The following is a 23410-nucleotide window of genomic DNA, read 5'->3' on the forward strand; positions in this document are numbered from 1 at the left end:
TAGTAAAGCCACGCGGCTATACTCGTTTTTACCTATACTATATATTTTTTTTAAAAGGTAAAAACGAGTATAGCCGCACGGCCATACGATTTCTAAAAAAATTAGAAACAATCGAGTATAGCCTTGCGACTATACTATTTGGTAGGGTTTGAATGCTTTTGCACTGTTTTTTTAGTAAATACATTTGCACCATATATATATATATATATATATAGTCCCGATCTCTTAGACCCTGAAAAATAAAAAGAAATTTCCACTGCCGGGATTCGAACCCGGTTTGATAAACTCAATCCAATGTATTGGGCTACAGCGGATTTGATGACATTGATTGAATAAACAATTAATATAAATCATTAAAAATTTATGGAGTTTATGTCTCGCCAATATTACCCTAATTTCAGCAAATACGTGTCAATAAAAGGAAATAAATATAGCCTGCTGCAATAATATTGAATAATCATAATTCATGAGATACCAATTCTTTTGAAGGTTATATGCTGTTTGCTTTTATTTGTACTGCAATTTTGAGTCTAAAAGAATTCTAATTTATTTATAGTGTGTGGTTTGGAGTAATTATTCTCCGAAGAAAGGTTTTTGGGTTCGAGTCCTAGTATCCGTGTAATATGTGTGAGTTTAGTATGCTATCGCCCCTCTCAATAGAAAATGTCTTTAAAAAAAACTAATTTATTTCTTAGATCCACGCCAATTTTGATTTATTTTGTTTTTAAAACATGTAATTTCTCGACAAAAATGATATTGGGAAAGAGGAATTGAGTAGCAATTTATCTCATAAACTATGATCTTCTAAACTTGCCGAATATTTTAATCACAACCATTCATTCTACATATATAGTTTTTGGGTAATAGGAGGATTTGCATGCTTTTGCACTATGTGTTTTTGGGTACATATATTTGCACTCCATATACATGTTGCTAATTTGAGGCACAATAAGTAATATGTTATAAAATGAACGGGGATATGAGCGAATATTGAGCTGCACGTAAAGTAGATGAGACACAGCATTTAACGAGGTTCGGCTATGCCTACGTCCTCGGAGAGCAGCAACTGTAACCTTTCATTCATAACATAATATGGTTACAACTCTAGTGTTTACAATATGTATGCTCACCTAATTTTCTCTCTAGGAGAATTTCTCTTTGCTCTCTTTCTCTTCACACACTCACCCTCTTTCTTTCTTCTTTTCATCTTCTCTCATTTCATCTTACATTATAAGCAAATAGAATGCCTATTTATAGGCAAAGCAAATGGCTTGGTTTGGTGGGTGTGGGATTTGGTTTGGTAGGTATGTGGTTTGGTTTGATGGGTGTGTGGTTTGATTTGGTGTTGAATGTTAGAGCATGTGGGCTTCATCCACTCTTCTTTCTTTACAACATAATAATGGCCAAAGGAGGAAAAACCGCTGAAAATAAAAAAAGAATTCTTCCGCTGCTGGGATTCGAACCCGGTTTGATAATTTCAATCCAAGGTATTGTGCTACAGCGGATTTGTTGAAATTGGTTGGAGAAACAATTAATATAAACAATTAAAGGTTGCTGGAGTTTCTCTCTTACCAGTATTACCCGAATTTTAGCAAATACGTGTCAAGATGGTCACTATTTTTTTCTCCAACAAAACCAAAAACAAACAAAGGACATAGCCTGCTGCAATAATATTCACGCAAATACCAATTCTTTTGAGGGTTATGGACTGTTTGCTTTTATTTGTGTGTCTAAAAAAAATTATGATTTATTGGTAAATACATTTGCATTATATACATATATGTTGCTGATTTGAGGCACACAATAAATAACGATCGCCAAAGAAGGAAGAAAATTTTGGCCAAAAAAAAAGAAAGAAAAGGAGGAAGAAAAAAATAGCGCTTGGAAATTCTCTACAGTCTTTATCTTAAAAAATAGCTCCTGAAGAGGGAAAAAAATAAAAGCTTATTCCACTGCCGGGATTTGAACCCGGATTGTATTCTCAATCCAATTTATTGGGCTACAGTGGATGTGTTGATTTTTAGTCAAGAAACAATTGATCTAAACGATTAAAAAATTCTAAGGGTAGAATAAGTATAGTCAGGCGGCTATACTATTTTTAAGAAATATTAATAAAAACCGAGTATAGCCGGCCGGTATACTATGTTCTAACACAGTAAAGAGGAACCGCCTAGCAGTAGGCGCCGACGTGTCAAAATAAGTACAGCCACTCGGCTGTACTATTTTTTTAAAACGCCAGCGTTTAGAAGTATAGCCGCGCGGCGATACTATTTTTTAAAAAACTTTTGGACACCGGGTATAGCCGCACGGCTATACTATATTAAAAAAGACATCTTAACGCCTTCTCGCCACATGTCAAAAGGGTAAAGCCGTGCGGCTATACTATTTTTTAAAAAAATAAAGCAAAACCGAGTATAGCCATGCGGCTATACTATTTTTAGCAAATATCACCCTAATTTTTGGATATAGAATCAATGAAAAGGGATTTTGTGAAAATAAATTGAAACTTCATAGTGTATTCATGTAATTTTTAAAACCTCAGGAAATTTTGTAAAAACACCTAAAATCTCAAAGAGTGTTGATACAAATAACTCCAAATTCATATCTGGTCAGTTTGGGCACAAATGTCTTTGTTTGGTATGGGGTCTGTTTCAAGTACTAATAATTTGGTTAGCTGGATAAAAAAACAATTGGCATAATATATTGGGAGATTCACTATTATACCCAATATAGGGGCCCAAATTATAAAAATACCCTATATAAAATGGACTTTAGAAACACACCCAAAGTCCATTTACAACATAACAAAAAAGCTTTTAACTTCTTATAAATTACAAAACTGCCATCAATTTCTTTAAACAAGCCCAACCCCAAAATCTCATAAAAATACCCAAAGCACTCAATAGGGCATCAAAGTAATTTAATAATCAATATTAAATTCTATAAGGCTAGCTATCATTTTTTTGGTTTTTTTTGGGTTTGTTTATAGGAATTCAATTGTGTAGGGTTTATTTATAATATTAGTGCTAGAAATGGGTATATCACTAAATATCTCTAATATATTTCCTTCACAATTAATAAATACATTTATTGTTTGTTGGAAAATTTGGGACCAGAGAAATCGTTTTATTTTTTAAAATAAATCACCGCAAATCCAGGAAGCTATTTATCATATTGTAATTTTCTTACATAATTATTGGCAAGCTAATCATACTGCTTTTAAGAAATACTCAGATGTAATGTTTTTCAGTCTTCCAAAAAACCTATTTGCTTGAGGATAAGGACTCTCCAACAAAAGGAAAAAAATACATGCTGCAATAATATTGAATAATCATGAGATACCAATTCTTTTGAGGGTTATGTGCTGTTTGCTTTTAGATCCACTCCAATTTGATTTATTTTGTTTTTGAAAAAAATATAACTTCCTGATGAAGGTGGTATTGGAAAAGCAGAATTAAAATAGTAGCAATTTATTTCACAATCTACTTTCTTCTAATCTTGCCTAATCATTTAATCACACCCATTTGTTTTACATATATAGAAGCAATTTATCTCACAATCTACTTTCTTCCACTGATCTGCAAGTTAAGACTTTTTTTTACCGGACTATTCCTAGAAAAACCTCAAAACAATTCTATATTTATTTTCTTTTTTTGGGTTAAGCAATTTGAATTTGAATTTATTTTTTCTTTTGAGAAGACCTTTTTCTTTGGATAAGTTTGATGTTCAATCAATCCGATGGGGCATATGGAGCCCCATACGACAAAGCCACTTTTTTAGAATTATTTATATTTTCATTTCCTAAAAAGTAAAAAACGACGGGTTTAGTGACCCACCGGTGGACCTATCATATCCCCTCCCTCCATCTCTCCGCGCGCGCGGTTTCTTTTTTGGTTTCGCTTCAGTACGCCTTTGGTGTCTGCTAGGGTTTAAGGAACGAAAGTTTCATTTCAATGGCTTGGTGGGAAGGCTTCGATGAAATCCGGCTTCTCATCGCAGCAGGTAAATTTCTGTTCCGATTTCTCGTTCCTCATTTTCAATTAATCCTTTATTCTCTCCATCTCTAAACCCTAAACGAAAAATCTACAGATACTGCTGAAACTGGAAACGACGTCGGACAATTGCTTTCGCTTCGGCATCCCAAGTCCGGTATTGCTCAATGCATGTATTTGATTTCTTGAGATTTGTGAGAATTTGAGATTAGGGCATCTTTCACTGTTATTCACTTACTTTCTTTGACAGGAAACTCAATGTGCTGTCTTTTAGTTAATGGAGTTGTTCAGGAGCTTAATTGGTTCAAGCAATCCTACACTTCTTGGTTTCTGGGTGACTATGTTGCTGAAGGTGGTACCCTGCTTCATTTTATTTCATTTTTTTCTTAAATTTTGCTGGATTATTCTGATTTTTGCCTAACTTATGTTGCAATTCCATATTTAGATGGTGGGTTATATACTGCCACTCCAGTTGATCCTGTTTTCATTTTGTTGCCCATTTTTGAAGAAGCTAGAATGAAGGTACTTTTATGGTGCTTAATCCCACTGTTCCTTGACTTTTTGTTTGTCTTTTTTTAATCTTAGTGGTAACTACATTCCTTGTTAAAAATGCAGAAGGGGGACGATCCAGGGAAGTTCAGGCTTGTAGATGAGATAATCTTTGTTGAAGGCTATCCCGGATATCAGAAACTATTGTCCATTGCGGAGAATTGTATGCAAGTAGTTTGTGAAATCAAAGGTGGCACACTACCTATGCACTAGTAATTCAAATTTTAGGTAGAAGTTTGCAAACCAACCAATTAACTTGTACTGTATCATGTTCACATCTTGCATTGGTGGTGAAGAAAACTAGAGAATTCTAATTTGGCGTTGATTGTGAGTCGATACTAATGTCACACAATCAAGGGATTTGGATACAGTTTCACCCTTGACTTCAGAAACATTTCTAATGTTCGAGAGATTTGAATCCTGAAACATAATCTCTGTTACTGGAATGGAAATTGACAGCTTTGTCTAGTATCTAGTGGTTAATTATTATCTTTTTTGAGGTCCTTAAAAGACTATGTATGTCTGAACTCCAATATGCTTGTTTAATTCATGTTGCCAATTCAAATAATTTGAACTTTTACAATATTAGTGTCAACAATTATATTGGACTTTGTTATATTTCCAAGTAAATATTGTTTCGTCTCTTACTGTCTGCAGAAATTGGATCCTCAAAATTTTTCAGGCTTGATGATTCCAAAGTTCTAGCTTGGATGTACCATAGGGTTTGTCCACATCTGATATCACTTAATTTTGGTGTTTGATGATTATTGAGCAGCGTTTTTTGTTGTTGAAGAATTTGCTCCCTGCACCTCACATGCCATATAACTACATATGATTGACCACTAATTGCTTTATTTTTCTCTCTGATCCATGGCCTTGGGGCTAGTGACACCTCCTCCCCCGTAATAGTATGGTGGAGGGTAAGTTATAGGTTTCAAGCAAGTTTGAATTGTGCTTGTCTCTCAATCTTTTTGTCTTTTTTCCTGGGTTCTTCCATTTTTAATGTTGAGATATGTGAATATATCCATGTACATATGGAAATTTTCGAACAATATTTTAGCTACTTATTGCTGCAAGGTTTCTTTGGTAAGTTTTTTTGATCTTTGTGCCCTGTGATGGCAGGTATGTCAGCTGAAACAGACACTATCCACCTTGGACAATAATTATGCTGCAAGGGAAGAGAAAGATAGATGTACACTTTTAGTGAGAAAACCATTTATTTTATGACTCCTGTTTCTCTCCCCTCTCCCTAGTGTCCATTGGAATTTCATCTGTTCAGTGTTGAAGTGAGAGAAGTAAACTTACTTTGGTAGTAAAAAACTGGCATGTAGTCAAGACTGTTATCGGCTGTATAACAGCTTATACGTATTTATTATACTTGTAGCGCTCCCTAAATCCTGCTATGCCTTAAACAACTAGTTTATAAGTATGTGAATCGTTCCATTTTGCATGGGATGTCTGTTTTTCCATTCATTAATTCACCTCTGTTACTGGTGCAGTAATTGATGCAGTTTCAATATTAGGGGAATACTTGGATGAGCCCTGGCTGAAGCTTTTGAGTGACCGTTTGAGGTATTGCTTCAAAAAATGGTTCATAACAAGTCATAAGTCTTATGCTGTAGAAATTTGGGAACTAATGCGAACATCTATTGTTAGAACTTGGAATGTTTCAATTTTGAAATGCATTAACTAAGTCTGGGATACTGATTGCGTTTTCAGGATAGACTTAACAGAGGCAACAAGAAAAATGTCAGATATCGAAATTCTCCCAACTGCCACAGAATGCAATGGCTCACAGGTATGCCTCCCAGACATAGGGCCACTTCTCTCTATAAATTGGAATAAATGAAAAACTGTTTGGTGCAGTTGTGGAGCCTGGACTATTTCCCGGGAACTAAATATGCCCGCACACAAATGTTTTCCTGAGTGTTTCAAAACTAAATAGTTAGAGTTGATAAATGCTTTCCATATCTCATGACCAGACAATTTTGGTTCATTCTGATGGGTCTTTTTGTACACGTGTTGTAATTTGTCAGGAAAAGAGTAGGAGTGACAATAAGAGTACCAGAGCTGGAAGGCAAGCTAAGAAGCCCAAAGTGGAGACAGAATCACATAACATCAGAGAAATGTTTACTAGAGCTTCTTCAAGAAGGAAAAAATGAACCATTTCAAAATGACACATTTTTGTGTAAATCATGAAGTTCCTCCATCATGATTCGAAATGCCAATCTGAACGATTTTGATTAGCCAGTAATTAGTCCATCAGCATTGACCACTGTACTGCTGCCTTGTAATCCATCGACTGTGTCATTGATTTGTGTTGTAGTGATTACAAGATTAATGTTCTCACTGTAAACTGTAAGAACGAAGCTATATTCAATGGTAACGTTTGATTTTGGCATAAGATGATGTATAATAAGGAATTTTGTTAATTTGTTGCGTGTGTAATGCCAAGGCAGTCGTCCATGCGCAAGTGGGCGATTTCCAATCTTTGATGTGATTTGGATTTTTACTTTTATCAATGACTGAGACTCGCCCGCACAGTTCTACATACAACCTGCAATATCAACCGTACCCATCTGGCCCGCAAGAGGTTCCATTTCCTTTTGATGAGTTCCGTGTAATTGTCATGCCGTTGGTCGAATCAGGCCTTGATATCCGCCTACCTTATCTATTCCGATTCAAATGGACGAGGACTATAATTTTATTTATTTATTTTATCAAATATGCTAGAATGCGACTTATATCATTTTTTAAATAATTTTTTTTAATTCCTCAGTCAAATTTTATATTTTTTAAAAATAAAATATTCCACTCTTGTGTAAGAACATGGGAAGAGGGCTAAAAGTGAGAATCTAATATCTGCAAAGTGGGATATACCTTTTATCCATCAATCCTTCCTTTGAGTTTGTTCCCTGCGCTTGTATTCTCTTTTTATTCTTCGGAATTTGTGATCCTTTTTCCAACTCTCTCCCTGTGGGTTGTGTCCATTTGCTTAAATATTCTTTTGTGACCATTCTCATGCACGAGCAAGCAAAGGGTTCTGGCCAGAAATAGGGAATATATATAATCTCCCTCTGTCTCTCTCTCAAGAAGATTATCCAATCCTGAACTGAAGTCTCAGGTACTCCTCTGCTATACTCGGATCGATTTCAACTTTCTCAGGAGTTTGGGTTATTATTAGGAATTCCATAATCTTTTGTTTTTGCTCATTAACAATCCATGATTATCAACGTAATTGGAGCAATTGCTATTACATGTTTAAAGTATGACCATCGAAAATGCTAAAGTCAGTCGTCTACATGTGCATGTATAGGTGGCTGTCACACACGCACATCAATGGTGGACACAAGCCTACACGTGCGTGGATGACTGTCAGCATAGCTCTTGTGACAATTCTAAGTTTATGGTGTGAAGAAGCAATTGTAACTAATAAGTTTTCTGATTTGTCTAAAAGGGAAATCACATATTGATCACATCCAGTTAGTCAACTTTGTGTTGGAATAAAGAGCATGCCCTGATTCTTATTGGATGATTCCTCACTTTGCCTACATGCCCAAATGAGTTGCCAAACAAATCAAACTTAAACAAATGGAGGATTATAAAAGAGAGAATAATAATATTGCCAACAAGGTAGCGTCATGGCTGCAAAGCCAAGGATGACATTAACATGTGTGCATATAGACGGTTTAAAAAGGCATCCTCATATCTTTTCCTTTATTTTATGGAATATTTTGGGAGAATAATCGACTGCGAATTGATACAATTGTTGAAAATGTTTTAGATTTCCCTTGTAGAAGAATATATATATGAAGCATCTACACCTCCCAAAGTTTGTAGCATTGATTGCATGCATAATACAAATCAAATATTCTTTTGCAGCAAGTCTAGCTACTTTTGTGAATGTCACTCTTTCTTTCTGTTTCCTTGTTGATCATTGTGTTTTAGGAAATATAAAAGAGGGGTGGAGGCCATACTTTGCTTGTAGTTCTGATGGCAGTGCCTAGCAGCAATATAGCAACCATCCTCGAATCTCAAGGAGTTGAGTTCCTGTTATCTGGTGACAGAAAGGTAGTCTTCAAAAGCTTCTCCTTCTTCCTCCTCTCGTTTCAATAAATATTTTTGTTTTTCTTTGGTTGCTGGGTTTCGAAAAGATTTTAGTTTCATGGAATGTTCTGGTGCCCCAACCACCTGAAAATATGGGAGCATGAGTTTTAAGTTGGTCTATAGAAACCCCAATTTTTGGCTAGAAAAGGATGTCTCTTCAATTTCAGAGGTGAATTTCTAATCGCTGTTATGATAAGTAAAGCGTAATCTTGTTTTTTGATTATGAGGTTAGGTCCCCTTGTCATCATGTTATGGGAAGACAGTGTGCCTCTTCTTCTCAGCAAATTGGTGTAGGCCTTGCAAGGCTCTTACCCCTCAGCTGGTGAGGCTTTATGATGTGCTTAAAATGGAAGGTAAAGAAATTGAGATTATCTTTGTCTCCTTCGACCGCGATGAGGAAAAATTTAATGAACACTTCAAGTGCATGCCATGGCTGACAATCCCATTTTATGCAAACCTGCATAAACGATTGAGTGACCTGTACCACGTCGATCGCATCCCATCACTCATTTCATTAAGTTCAGATGGAATATCAGTTGAGGAAGACTTGGTTGGACTGATTGAAGACTATGGAGCTGAGGCATTTCCATTCACTAAGAAGAGAAGAGAAGAACTAAAGGCTGCTGACGAAGCGAAGCGCGAAGGGGGAAAACTAGAAGAGCTTTTGGCTCATCAAGGACGAAACTATGTCATGTCTAGTGATGGTAGAGAGGTAGTATTTTTACTACTACTTTCAATTCTTAAAATTTTTGTGGCTTACTTTGTCGACAACTGACATATATGATTGCTCATCTACAGGTATCAGTGTCCAAACTTATTGGTAAGACCATAGGCCTTTACTTTGGTGCACATTGGAGCCCTCCTTGCCGCGCCTTCACTTCCAAACTTATAGAAGTATACAACGAGCTCATCGCCTCCAGTGATCAAGACTTCGAAATCATTCTAGTCTCCACAGACCGAGACCTCAAAGAGTTCGAGCTCAACATAAGCTGCATGCCATGGCTTGCCATCCCATACCAAGATAAAACAAGACAAGACCTTTGCAGAATTTTCGACATTAAAGTGATTCCGGCTTTGGTTCTGATTGGACCAGATGGGAAGGCTATTAGCACAAATGGGAAGGCCATGATCTCCTTGTATGGTGCCAAGGCCTTCCCATTTACAGAGTTCAGGATCAAAGTGCTGGAGGCAGCTTTGAGAAAAGAAGGAGAGGCATTGCCTCCTCAAGTGAAGGACATAAAGCATGACCATTTGCTGAAGTTGGACATGGCCAAAGCATATGTATGTGATTATTGCAAGAAGCAGGGGAGGTTCTGGGCATTCTCTTGTGGTGTGTGTGATTATGATCTTCATCCGACTTGTGTAGAAAAGTCATTTTAAGAAAAAGTTTATTGAATTGTGAGAGGTGTGAGTGTAAGTAATTGAATATTGAAATTTGGCTATGCTGAAGTTATTGTAAAACGTTGATAAGATATCCTTATCAACAAAGATTTAGTAAAACTGTTACTGGATGAAAATGCACCCATTGCCACCAACCCCTCATTTTAATTTTTAGGAAAAAAAGGAAAATGCAATTGGACCCTTTTATAAAATTACTGAAATTAGAAAATAAGAAGAAAAATTAGGGTTGAAGGGGAGTGGTGGGTTGCAATAATTTGGGAATAATATGAGTTTAAGGGATAAATAAGTTTTTGTGGAGCGGAAGAGTAGATGGGTGGGTGGGATGAACAGATTGGTGAGTGACAGTAGATTACAATTTGTTTGTAGCTCAAGTAGTTAATATCATTTACCTCTGCACCCCAGGTAGGTTCGATTCCCCCCTCCCAATATTGTTCCTATAAAAAAAGATTACAATAGTGCTGAGATGGTGAAAATTTGAAGGACAGGAGGGGTTGACTGAGAGAGACAATATATAGTCATTAGCTTTAGGGAGAGGTCAGACACAAAAAAAGAATCCGCTAATGATGGAGGGTCCTTTCATATTAATAACCCAATCTGGACAGAGCTATTTATGGATTAACCAGTGAAAACAATCAAAATTAGTTGGTCATTGCCAAAAGTGATTTCTTGTTTCTGCTAGCTGAAAACAACAACAAAATAGGAAACATTAAGGTCAAACAACAGCACAAATACCTGGAACACAATCCTTCTTTGTCTCTCTTTGGAACCTGCTGCAGAAGAGAGACAAAGGAATTCAGACAAAGTGAAAACGACGCTTTATTAATTTTGTGATCTTAAGGCTTGATTGATATATAGTTGCCATTAGATTTTTGTTCTTGTTCTGGTTTTGTTTGAGTAAAAAGAAACAACACAGGAACAGAAAAGAGAGAGAGAGAGAGAGAGAGAGAGAGAGAGAGAGAAATGTGGCTGCCTAACAATCATGTTGACAAGAAGGAAGGAGGGAATGGGATTGTGGCACTGGCCATAGACAAGGACAAAAACAGCCAGAGTGCACTCAAATGGTGTATAGACAGTCTTGTCAAACAAGGCCAAACAGTCCTTCTCATCCATGTCAAGATCAAACCTCCTGTGTTTTCCCAATCACCTTCCCTTTCCACCCCAAGTATGCATTATCTGTGTGTGTATATATATATATCTTCATGCTTTTCTTCTTCTTCTTCTTATGTTCCTTAATTTCTGCACACCAGAAAATAACAACATGCTTTTTGGGTGCAGGAAGTAACCCAAATTGGGACCAACATTTGGTATGCAAAGACCCTGATCCCCAAACCAAGGAATTGTTCCTTCCTTTTCGTGTTTACTGTACACGTAAAAATGTGAGTGTGATGAAATTATGTTCGCTTGTCTTTTCAGTTAGTAAGCAACACAAAATCCTACCAGCATTATTGATCTTAATCTGCACCTCCATATTAGTTGAGGCTTTTTGAGCATTGGCTTTTTCCTTGTTTTTTTTTGTTTTTTGACTTCACTCATTTTTATTTTTATTTTTGAAATCAGATACAATGCAAAGACATTGTACTAGAAGACTCTGATATAGCAAAAGCATTGAACGAGTACGTTTCTCAATCTGCAATCGAGCATTTGGTTGTTGGTGCCTCAGCAAAAACTGGCTTTCTCAGGTATATACTTTTTTTTTAACTCAGCTGCGGAAGCCTTAGTTTAAAAAAAAAAAAGAAAAAAAAAGAAAAAACCAATATCAAATTCTGGAAAGAAGGCTCTACAATTCTATAGGATGTTATGATGGTTGCATGCCTGTTGAAAGGGATATGTGATAAAAGGGCCTTGAAAGTCCACAGAACATTTTCTTATCTTCGAAAACCTTTTGTAGATTCAAAATCTCGGATGTTCCAGGAAACGTATCAAAGGGGGCCCCAGATTTTTGTAATGTATATGTTGTATCCAAGGGAAAACTTCAATCAAGGAGGTCTGCCTCACGTCCTGCCCCATCCATCTCACCCATACGAGCCCCAGTTCGTAGCCATACCCCAAGCGCAAAGTCAGAGCCTTATGTCTTCCCTCCGTCTGGCATGAAAGGTTAGTTTCTTGCACCTTAAGCATAATACTGCCTCACTAACTTTTTGCTCTAACATTTCTTAGTAAAACTTAATTGTTGGATCCTCTACCAGGACATGAAAAGCCACCAGAACCACACCGTAAATCCCATGATGAAATGGAAAATTTCAGGTCAGTGGCACTCAGTTTCCCTTTCAATGAAGATAGACAAGAAGGTGTTATAAAACATAAAGCTGGTTTTACCGACATTATTGTGAGAACTAACATATAGTCATTATGGAAAGCAGGTCTCCATTCACTAGGAAAGGGCCAAATGGGAAGTCCTATGCAGATCTCCCTATGCCAGACACAGACATATCTTATGTTAGCTCTGGAAGGCCAAGCATTGACCGTATATTCCCTGCATTCTATGACAACCTAGATTCAGGAAGAATCACCCCGCCACGAATGTCAAGTAGCACGGAAATAGACTTGAACCACAGCTTTGAGTCTATGCAGTACTTTGGACGGAGATCTGTGGATGTCAGCTCCTCTCCACCTACATTCTCTTCTGTCTCTCAGGATAGTGATCGATTATCCTCTGCATCACAGCCGATGGTAAGCGTATGACTTTTTATCTAGTCATTTAATTTGATAAACATGTACTTCTTTCTCATACATTATTTATGCTTGAATATACTTAAGTTTAGGTGAGGTGTGTCAAAACTTGAAATATATTGATTTATGTGTGATTGGACCAATGAGGCTCCTGACTAAATAGAGATGGTTGTGTTACTCAAAATTACAGGAAGATGTGGAGGCTGAAATGAGGAGGCTAAAGCTAGAGCTCAAGCAAACTATGGAAATGTATAGCACCGCCTGTAAAGAGGCACTCACGGCGAAGCAAAAGGTACCATAAATCTTATCAGCATTGCACCTCTGATGATTTTCACAGGAAGCTCTTATAAGATATCTATTCTACAGGCAGTAGAACTCCAGCGCTGGAAATTAGAAGAAGAAAGAAGATTGGAAGAGGCGCATCTAGCTGAGGAAGCTGCAATGGCTATTGTTGAAAAGGAGAGAGCTAAGTCCAGAGCAGCCATTGAGGCTGCTGAAGCAGCTAAGAGGATTGCAGAACTGGAAGCACAAAAAAGAATCAATGCAGAAATGAAAGCACTCAAAGAATCAGAAGAGAAGAGAAAGGCACTTAATGCTCTGCAACATTCGGATGTCAGGTATAGGAAGTACACAATTGATGAGATTGAGGCTGCCACAGAGTTCTTCACAGAATCTCGGAAGATTGGAGAAGGGGGTTATGGTCCTGTATATAGGTGTTATCTAGACCATACACCTGTTGCAATTAAAGTTCTACGCCCTGATGCTGCTCAAGGAAGATCACAGTTTAACCAAGAGGTACTTATGTTACCAGGCTATGAATTTGGACTATTCGTTCGAAAGGATCTTGGCTTGCCAGACTGTCTAAACAAGAGATTTTCCCCACATATATGCCCCAATATTTAATGATAAATACATATTTCTATACCTTGTTCAGCTGTGGAACATTGTTGTTTCTTTTGTTGACTTGCTAATGACCATGAACAGGTTGAAGTGCTGAGCTCTATACGGCATCCGAACATGGTTCTCCTCCTGGGAGCCTGTCCTGAGTATGGATGCCTAGTTTATGAGTACATGGCTAAGGGGAGCTTGGAAGATTGTCTCCTTCGTAGAGGAAACTCTCCACCTCTCTCTTGGCAACTTAGGTTTAGGATTGCAGCTGAAATTGGCACAGGCTTGCTTTTCCTCCACCAGGCTAAACCAGAGCCACTTGTGCACCGTGACTTAAAACCTGGCAACATCTTGATTGACAGGAACTTTGTGAGCAAGATCAGTGATGTTGGGTTGGCCAGGCTTGTGCCCCCAGCTGTTGCTGACAATGTGACACAATATCGAATGACATCCACAGCCGGCACATTCTGCTACATAGATCCTGAGTATCAGCAAACAGGCATGCTTGGTGTGAAGTCTGATGTTTACTCACTTGGGATAATGTTTCTACAAATGATCACAGCTAAGCCAGCAATGGGATTGACTCATCATGTCGAAAGGGCTATCGAGAAGGGGACTTTCAAGGACATGCTGGATCCATCTGTGCCAGATTGGCCAGTTAAAGAAGCCATGAAGTTTGCCAAACTTGCTCTCCAGTGTTCGGAGTTAAGGCGAAAAGACAGACCAGACCTTGGCAAGGTTATCCTGCCGGAACTTAACAGATTGAGAGGGATTGCTGAAGACACAATGCACCATACACTAGTGGCTGGTGATAGCCCTTCATCTCACCACAGCCAAGTTTCAATGCAGCTGGTAAGTTATATGGCCAACAAATTCGATTTTTTTTATTCATTTACAGCAAACCCAAAACCAACCCTGAAAGCTTCAAATGCTCAAAATGGTGTTCTTTGTTTGTTTGTTTGTTTTTTGCAGGAGGGGGGTGAACCAGAGTCACATTCTGCCGCGAGCTAGGAGGAACACATATCAACCACTCTCTAACATCACAAACATGCAGACTATTTAAGAGAACATGTTTAAGGGAATGTAACTTTTTAAGTAAGCAGACCGGAAAAGAAAAAATGTACTAGTTTTGTAGATAAATTGATGAGCTCATGAAATTTCTCAGCATTATCTGACTTTTTTGGTCCTTTGGTATTTTAGATTAGTCAATCACTTCTGAATTATCACTTTCTTACTCTCTTTTGTATGCAAAGTAATACAAGTAGGATGTTTTAGGGTTTAGGGTTTACAAGTAATACAAGTACGATGTTTTGGTCGAAGCAATCAAAGATCCTTAGCAAAACTCTTTCCCTCTCTGACCAAAACATGTCATCTTGGCTCCTCTAAACCTTAATTTATTTATTTTAGAATAGGATTTCATTCATAAGCCAAGAAAGCATACAAAGACCGGCACGAATATAATGGCCTCGTTAAAATCTTCATAGGAAAATCACATGGGACAAACTCTAGGGTAGAAAAGAGTTCCACATTTCCATGGACTAACACGAAAGTTCAACATAGGCCACTTTGGACCACTACAAAGAACCCGAAAGAATACAGACGAAACAAAGCACAACTCCAAGCCCCACAAAGAACAACTCACTACAACTTAATAATGTCAAAGAAAAACTCCTATGCACGCATATTTCGATGTATAGAACAACGTGTTGTGAGCGTTAGAACATAGCCAGCAGAAGTACCAGCTGCAAAGAACAACCCGCCACAATGTAATAATGTCAAAGAAAAACTCCTATGCACGCATAGTTCGATGTACATAACAACGTGTAGTGAGCGTCACAACATAGCCAGCAGAAGTACCAATACCGACTCCATGAATCTTAATCTAGGCCCTACCCGATAGGGCATAGGGGATCAAGAATGGCCTCTTAGCCTGACGAACTTCCAACATAAGAGCATCATAATAGGAACATTTATCGGATGCCAAGCCCACAAACGTTTTAGCAAATGCATTAGGGAGAATTGGAAGACCCTCGAGGTTGGCTTTTGTCACCTTTTCAGCAAACTCGGCGAAATATTGCTCAACAATAGTAAATGCTCTATCACTACTCGGAACTCATATCCCCACCACAAAAAAACCCAGAGAGATGGAACAGAGATCGCAACCAACAACCCTCTCCGCCGAAAATCGAACCCAACACCGACGATCCTAGAACTCACCAAATCCATTCGATCCAATAACTCCTAGAAGCCAACCACCAGTAAACTCCCAGCCGGCACCACCAGCACCTTGCCAAAATCCCTAGCTCCTCTAAACCTTGTCACCATTGTCAAAATTAACAACCTTAAACCTTGTCTGCCGAGGATTAACCAGCTAGGCTTAATTTCCAGATGATTCACTCAACAGCACATTCCACAATTAGGTTATATGTTTCCGGTTAAATATCTTGGCCCATATATTATTACTATTTAGGGCACACCGAAAAATTTCTCATCAATACGAACAGTTTCAGTTAAAAACATTTGAAAATGGTTCCCTTTTTCATGGAGGGCCTTTGTAGTACTTAACAATTGGTAGTACTATGATCTAATATAATGTTGCCCATTTGCTTTCCACGTCGACAAATCGTATTCATTCCATAAAAGATAGCTTAGTTGGAAATTAGATTGCCACTTATAAATCATCCTGATATCTGTCACGTTGTGTTCAACGTTGGCCTTTTATCAAATTGCATGGATGAGAAAATGAATACTCTGAACCTATTTGGCCTTTCATAACAGAACAAGCTAAACATGGAGCCTAGTATTTCCTGTGTGCCAACTCCGTCACAACATCGGCAAGAAGTTTCTCACTCTGAACACTCTGAACCCTTTTGGCATTAATCTGTACCTGTTCAATGCTCTGCTTCAAGGTCCTTGTTATCGACGGGTTGGGATGGGATTTGAAGAACTCGTCTACTTCATTAACCTTCTCAAATGAAGCCAACTGCAGAGGAAGGCAACCACGAAAGGACAATGAGGGCACAAGAAGAGAAGGAAATGGAAAAGGCATTAGAACAAAAGGCCTCAAAGACAGAGAGAGAGAGAGAGATATATATATATATATATATATATATATATATACATGCAATTAACTCTGTAACTTTCAGGAGAAATGGAATTAACTCTCTTAACTTTTTTATGTATGAAGCAAGTGACTGTCTTGGTCCTAATTCTGGTCTGTTATCATGATTCAAGGTTGATTTCTAGAGCATAATACTAAAGGAATTCATGTATTGGTGTTCTCTACAATCACCTATGTAATATAATCATTCGCAAAGGAACAGAATGATCTTCCTCTTATATTAATAAATGGTTACCCTATTTCATTAACTGTATAACTTGAGGCATACACAAATAAGACCATAGCTCAGTCTGGACCATGCTAACCATTTAAGGGTCAAGATCAGCCCAAACTCAAAATTCATGGTTACCCTATTTCATTAACTGATTAAATCCCGCACAATTGGACCAAAAGACTAGATATTGAGCTAGTTCAGTATTTCACGTCACAATCCAACAATCTCCTCAAGATCTCTATCCTCTAAAAATCCTGCATGCCCAGAAGCCTTGATTTTTTGGAAATTTCCATGACGTAAATGTAATTTTTTTTAAAAAATAAGATAGTTGCTTCAATCTTCAAGGATACATGCTAACAAACCAAAGGACTAACCTGGAAGCATTCAGCACCAAGATAGTTTTGTAGCATCCGGATAACAGAACCTCCTTTTCTATAACTTATTGCATCAAATATTTCAACAACCTCAGCAGCATGATTGATCTCCACCTGGCCAAAAAGAAGAAAGATTAAACATAATATACCATAAACACATATAAACTAATGCCCTTCAATAAATGATGCCTTGAAAAGTATAGTGGTGAATATTACTATGTGAAGCCTGTCATGCAAGTTATCCAGGTTCGACGCCGCAAAACAGCAAAAGTTTGGACAACAGAATTAAAATAAAACCCATGAAATACTGATTCCGCGTAGAAATACCTCAATGGGGTGAGATCCTTCAAGCCCATCCAGCTTAAGACCCCCAGTAATTTCATTAAGAAACTTTGCCCACATTTTCGACTCTGCTAACAAGCTATCAGTAGCTAAATAGCTCACCTAATGGTGTTAAAATACTTACTTTTAAGTCCAAAAGCATATAAAATAACAAGTACAACAAATGAAATGAAGTGTTACCCATGTTGCAAATCCCTCGTTCAGCCATAAAAGTGTCCACCATTCCATCGTTGCAAGATTGCCAAACCACTGGTGACAGGAACCGATTCAAATTTCGCTTTGGAATTCGAGCCGGACCCTGTGCGTGTCCGACACCTGGCGAATGTCGGGCACAAATGACCTATTTGCCCTTCTATACAAAACACGATAAAACAACAAGGTTGACTTCTACCGAAAAACCGGCAGAGTTTCCCTTGTAACTGGCTCAATACCAAATCATTTACACCTGCCAAAACAAGTATATATATATATATATATATATATATATATATACAACCAACTGCCAGCATACATATATATACATTCCAACATTTCAATTCTCAGTCTAGGGCAAAACATCATAGCAACAACTAAGAATTTACAAAGGAGTTAATCCTTTTACAAAACAAAAATCCTACATCAAAGGAAAGGCGCGAAATATAGAAAACGGCCCGGTGGTGGATTCATGTGCACGTCTACTGCCTGGGGGCGCAAAACATGAAAAAGGGTGAGTGGACCCAAAAACAAAGTTTAGAAAATAGCATATGAACATACTAATCCCACTGTAAAAACAGTTATACAAACTAACTTATTCTTTTATTTCTGAAATCAATGCAGGTATATAATTATACATGTATATAAACCAATCATATTCATGGTCAACATTACTTTTGAAAACAGTTTAAAACTACCACCTAGGTGTACCTTTTATTTCCGTCAATTCCTTATATCACCATAGGTGACACATACTCGCAGGTCTCAGTGACATGAGGTCAGTCCGAACCGCAACTCGCAGGATTCAGGGGACCGTGGTCCACCTGATCCGCATTACTCGCTCCACACGAGTTCGAGTACCAAGGAACTCGTGGGGCAACTGTCAAGCATGCTGACAAAACCGAAGGCAACCAATACAATCCGAAGGCAACATTTAATCTTTGGGTACAAGGTGACTAAGGAAAATATAAAATTTCTGAAGAAAATCTGCTGGATAACTGAATTCCTATAACTTTTAAAATTCTGCTGCTATTTATCTGATATTAACGAGAATATCTTTGCCTATATTCTTTAAAGGAGATTTCACTCGGCAGCATGCAACATAAAATATTTAACAGAATAAGACAGCTTATAACTAAAACTGAACTGCTTCAATTCATTTATTAAAAAAACAAAGAGTTCACTCACTAGTAGTCCGAGCTCACTGGACCTCTTGAAGGTCCCTCTTGCGGGTCAACTGGTGCCCGGGTGCCTGATTCAATGACCATAATATTCTATTAATACATATATTATTAATTTAAAAACCCTGACCCCCGACTCCTAGAAGTACGTGCATCAAATTAAAGTTATCCCTATGCCCATAAAAGCTTGGAATAGTTTAGCAGTATCTTGGGACTCAAAAAGCGTTAAAGTCCCAAAAATCAACCCGGGACCCCACGGGTCCATGACCTCACAATATGATCCGGAAGCCGCTAGAAGGTCCAATATATCTAGGACACATGTCGAGAGGGTTTGGTCTCGATCGAACGGTCGGATTGATTACGATTGTGTAATCGCATAATTTCTAAACCCTAGCCCTAGGGTTCGCGATTTCGGAGTATCTGGGACTCCGATTCACAATCCGTCGAATCCTACACAATTTTGAAATTGTCTAGAGTAACATATCTGAAAAAGATTACGATCCAACGGCTCAACCATATTGAACCGGGAAATCGCACAATATGTAAAATCCGTTCCAGGCTCAAATGGTATCCAAATCGAGAACCGCGAATTCCTACACGCTCTGACAACCTAAGGATCGCATCAAGACACAATGCCACTTCACTACCCTCGCCCACGCACCGGCAACGCTGGGTGTCCAAAGCGATTACGCATTGCCGGAAAATCTCAAAACCACGGCTCCAAACTCCTACTCTAGGTATAACACCATATTTGGAACCACTTTTGTTCTTGGACCTACCCCAAAAACTGACCGGAAGTGGCCGAACACGGAGGCCGAAAACCTGCCAAATTCCAATTTGAAAACCGAGCTAGTTACGGTCAAAATCAATGCAAACCTACCCAACCATCAGCTAGAGCATGGAAAATAGGTAGAAATCCATACCTTATTTGGAACACCATATTTGGAACCACTTTTGTTCTTGGACCTACCCCAAAAACTGACCGGAAGTGGCCGAACACGGAGGCCGAAAACCTGCCGAATTCCAATTTGAAAACCGAGCTAGTTACGGTCAAAATCAATGCAAACCTACCCAACCATCAGCTAGAGCATGGAAAATAGGTAGAAATCCATACCTTACTCGACAAATTTGGAGAAAAATTGAGGGAGAACGAGCGGTTGCAAAATTGTGCAAAACCGGCTCGATTTTTACAGTTTCCCGCGGCTGAAACTGTAAAAATCATACTATCAAAGTAACTAAGTACACCATACTATCAAAGTATTTATTGAATTACTAATTTACCCTAATATAAAATGACTAAAAAGGATATATTCAATTGTGAAACATAACACCACATATTTTTAGGGTGTACTCAGTTAATTTTAGAGTTCGTTTAGCAGCACTATTTTTTTTTTTCCTGATTTTAAAGAAAACCCCGCTGCCTCTCTCTCCTCTGAGCCGTCGCCTCCTAACTCTCTCTGCAACCTCCTCGCCCACCCACGACTGCTCCGCCCACCTGCCTTTGATTTCAAGTATTTTTCTTTGTAGTACTATATTATATGCTTTATGTCGGCCATGCCCTCTTGGCTTCTGTTGTTTGTTGGGAGCATGGTTTGCCCTCTCAATTGTATTTCTCTAATTTGACCTTTTTGGGCTTCCTTGCCCTAAAGATTTTGCTTTGTAACTTTCGTTTTCGTATTTTATTAAAGAAAAACACATCTTTTAGACTTCACACTTGCTCCCCCACTTAATCTTAGGTTACACAAGCAAAAGGACCCGCGCGATGCTGCGGGTTATGAAATTACATCAAATGTGTATAAAGTTGTGGAAGAAAAGAAAATGTAGAAATGATGAGCAAACAAACATTACAAAAATAAAGAAATCAGTACCAAAAAAATAGTGAGAGTATAAGGAATAGAGAGGCAATCATGAATTATACCTTTAAAGCGAAGAATCGTTAAACAATTTGGCCAAATGACCGCTTCTCATATTTGGATTTCGTACCCAAGATCTCCTGAAACAATCAAAATTTCATGGAAGCCTGAGGGGTAAAAAAACATAAGGAAAGAGAGCAGAAAACACGTAGTAGTATAGCCAAGTCGAATTTTGTGAAGGAATTTTGAGGCAACACAAAAGGAAAAAAAAGTCAAATAAAGAGCAAGAAACAGAAACAATGATTCCTTAGGACGCTCGAACAACCGGTATGAGACTTAAACGACTGACTTAAGTGAATATGAACTGGCTGGGCTTCAAAGAATATAAGCTGGTGGTTCAAGCGCATGCTAGTGCCCTCATGAAGGGGTTTTTAGTGGAAAGTCACTTAACCAAACTTAAAAATAGCAAGCATGGCATTAAACTTACCTGGCGGTCAAACTCAACATTCGAAATTGAATATACTTCATTGGTGATCTGAACGTCCTTATTGATCAGACCGTCAAACCATCTGGTAGCTACATCAATATGAGAACCCTGCAATCGATGCTCAAATAATAAGATTAAATATGTCTGTAAACTACTCAGGAAGCTTCAGCAAACTTTGTTGCACAGTTTCAAACTTAATATCAGTATCATACCTCTTCTTCCTCCTCATAATCAGTTTCTTCCGCTTCTTCTTGCTCCTCATTATCATCAATGCTCAATGTCTCTGGACCAGATAAAGCTTGCAGCTTACTTTCGTCACTGTCTTTTGTAGCCTGAATTAAAGCATCCATCAAATCCGGCTCCACTTCTCGCAGCATTTTTCCTTTACACAAATTGAATGCACTTTGGTAAGATAAGATCACAGAACGTATAGATGCAAGAAATGATTGGCTTAAACAGATTCAAGTTTTCTGTTACTGACATTTGACTTGACTTGTTCATGACTAACAGTTGCCAATTTGAAACTCAAAAAGAAAAAAGCACCGCTCAAACATAACAACATAGGAGTTCGATTCATTTACATAAGAAAGTTGAAGCCTAATTTAGTTTCTAGGCACCGCACAAAGTTTTTACGCATACCAATATAATTGAACTGCCTTCGCTTCCCTTCTCGGACATCAGGTCCAAATTTCTGCGACAATAACACAAACAGCTTAGCTTCAACAAACAAATCACTAACTAATACTTGTCTGAAACAGCCAAGAATAAACTAACCAAAAAGTTCAATTACAGGGGCGGCACCTTCACTAAAATCAGAGCATCCAGCACGTCTTGGTCCAGAGAAGCCACTCTACCATCCCCAACACCGTAATTATACGTTAGACTAAAATAGCTTAGCTAATTTTAAAAATAAATGAATAAAATTTTCAATTTTGAGTTACCTGAGAATGCGTTTGATTTGAGGGGTGGAGAAGGAAGAGAGGTCCATAGCCCAGCGGACCGCACGGCGGGCGTGGCGCTTCAACTCGTTGCGGCTCTTATATGTAACCGAATCCGAATCCGAACCCGAACCCGAACTGCCGATGTTAGCATCTTGGTAGTCGGAGGGTCTGAGTCCGCGTAACAATTTATGGACGCCGCGAGTAGCCAAGTGCACTTTCGTCAAAGAGAAACGATGGGAGCCAGTTTTGGTGGTTACTGGAAGTAAAGGCGAGTAGAGAAGATGATGGAAGATACAGCAATGCTGCTGCTGCGGCTGGATTTGCAGCTCACCTCCCAAACAAAAATCGACGGCCTCCAACGCATGTCCAGCAACGAACACTGTTCTCCCATGGCTGCCCCCCAACCAGCTGGTTGGAAACAAACCGAAGCCAGGGCTTTGTCTCTGCGAACCAAACCCTCTCAACGAAGGAGGAGGGGCAAAAACGGAAAGAAAAGAAGCTGTTTAGTCAAGGGCATTTTCGTCAATTTACTGTGCAGCAGGGAAAAAAAACCAAAACAGCAGAAAAATGAGGGGCATTTCCGTCATTACACTGTGCTCAGCTACAGTGTTTAGTTGCATTGGGCTTTAGTATATATAGAATTTGGATGGATGGATTTGACACAAATGCTAAATTTGTGTACTAGATGTAGTACATTTGAAATGAATATATGCATTGAATTATTTGAAATCCATTTGTTTTCTTCTTTTCTTTCTTGTTCAAATCTTGGCATAAATAAAATATAAAACAAACAATTTTATCTTGGCATAAATAGAATATAAAACAAACAATTTTACCTTATAATGTCATCTAAATCCATAGATTTCAAAACCTTGCACTCCATTGTTCCACAAAACCTTGTCACTATTGTCAAAATTAACCATAAACGTTGTCTGCTAAGAATTAACCAACTAGGTTTAAATATGTTGCATTGATTTTCAAGTGCGGTCACACCGAAAAATTTCTTTATGTGAATCAGATCAGTTTTCTTGAAGAACACTTGAAATCCAACCCATGGTTTATTTTTTGGTCCTGGGTATGCCTTTGTAGTACTTAACA

At 38.2% G+C, this 23410-nt stretch overlaps 4 protein-coding genes across 11 annotated transcripts; 3 read left to right on the forward strand and 1 right to left on the reverse strand.

Moving 5' to 3' along the window:
• The first annotated feature begins 3825 nt into the window (after positions 1–3825).
• On the forward strand, positions 3826–6973 carry LOC117615864 (ribonuclease H2 subunit B). Of its 5 annotated transcripts, XM_034345028.1 has the most exons (10): positions 3826–4002; positions 4090–4149; positions 4243–4344; positions 4438–4514; positions 4608–4731; positions 5199–5263; positions 5664–5733; positions 6041–6113; positions 6261–6339; positions 6578–6973. In XM_034345028.1, exons 1-10 carry the CDS (start codon positions 3954–3956, stop codon positions 6701–6703), a joined length of 825 nt encoding a protein of 274 aa, XP_034200919.1. In that variant the 5' UTR covers positions 3826–3953; the 3' UTR covers positions 6704–6973. The 5 variants fall into 5 exon arrangements, 2 of the variants coding, with proteins under 2 accessions (XP_034200919.1, XP_034200920.1); XR_004584073.1 differs by lacking the exon at positions 6578–6973 and having other exon boundaries at positions 5664–5744; positions 6261–6283; XR_004584075.1 differs by lacking the exons at positions 5664–5733; positions 6578–6973 and having other exon boundaries at positions 6261–6283.
• A 294-nt stretch (positions 6974–7267) lies between these two features.
• Positions 7268–10142, forward strand: LOC117613812 (probable nucleoredoxin 3). 4 transcript variants are annotated; one of them, XM_034342398.1, is made up of 5 exons: positions 7382–7665; positions 7858–7966; positions 8490–8612; positions 8881–9360; positions 9447–10142. In XM_034342398.1, the coding sequence occupies exons 3-5, from the start codon at positions 8535–8537 to the stop codon at positions 10026–10028; spliced, it is 1140 nt and encodes a 379-aa protein (XP_034198289.1). In that variant the 5' UTR covers positions 7382–7665; positions 7858–7966; positions 8490–8534; the 3' UTR covers positions 10029–10142. The 4 variants fall into 4 exon arrangements, with proteins under 4 accessions (XP_034198286.1, XP_034198289.1, XP_034198288.1 ...); XM_034342397.1 differs by having other exon boundaries at positions 7858–7950; XM_034342395.1 differs by lacking the exon at positions 7858–7966 and having other exon boundaries at positions 7268–7665.
• An 831-nt stretch (positions 10143–10973) lies between these two features.
• LOC117615994 (U-box domain-containing protein 52) lies at positions 10974–14884 on the forward strand. Its single transcript, XM_034345191.1, has 10 exons — positions 10974–11211; positions 11325–11425; positions 11607–11728; positions 11938–12143; positions 12236–12293; positions 12410–12719; positions 12910–13011; positions 13086–13514; positions 13704–14459; positions 14580–14884. Exons 1-10 carry the CDS (start codon positions 11010–11012, stop codon positions 14616–14618), a joined length of 2325 nt encoding a protein of 774 aa, XP_034201082.1. The 5' UTR covers positions 10974–11009; the 3' UTR covers positions 14619–14884.
• A 5923-nt stretch (positions 14885–20807) lies between these two features.
• LOC117618970 lies at positions 20808–23235 on the reverse strand. The gene is made up of 7 exons (XM_034348774.1): positions 23184–23235; positions 22313–22811; positions 22173–22221; positions 22011–22062; positions 21584–21753; positions 21372–21479; positions 20808–21024 (listed from the first exon to the last, which is right to left on the reverse strand). Exons 1-7 carry the CDS (start codon positions 23233–23235, stop codon positions 20968–20970), a joined length of 987 nt encoding a protein of 328 aa, XP_034204665.1. The 3' UTR covers positions 20808–20967.
• Positions 23236–23410: the final 175 nt, after the last annotated feature.

The sequence above is a fragment of the Prunus dulcis genome, chromosome 1, assembly GCF_902201215.1.
Source record: "Prunus dulcis chromosome 1, ALMONDv2, whole genome shotgun sequence".
NCBI lineage: Eukaryota > Viridiplantae > Streptophyta > Magnoliopsida > Rosales > Rosaceae > Prunus > Prunus dulcis.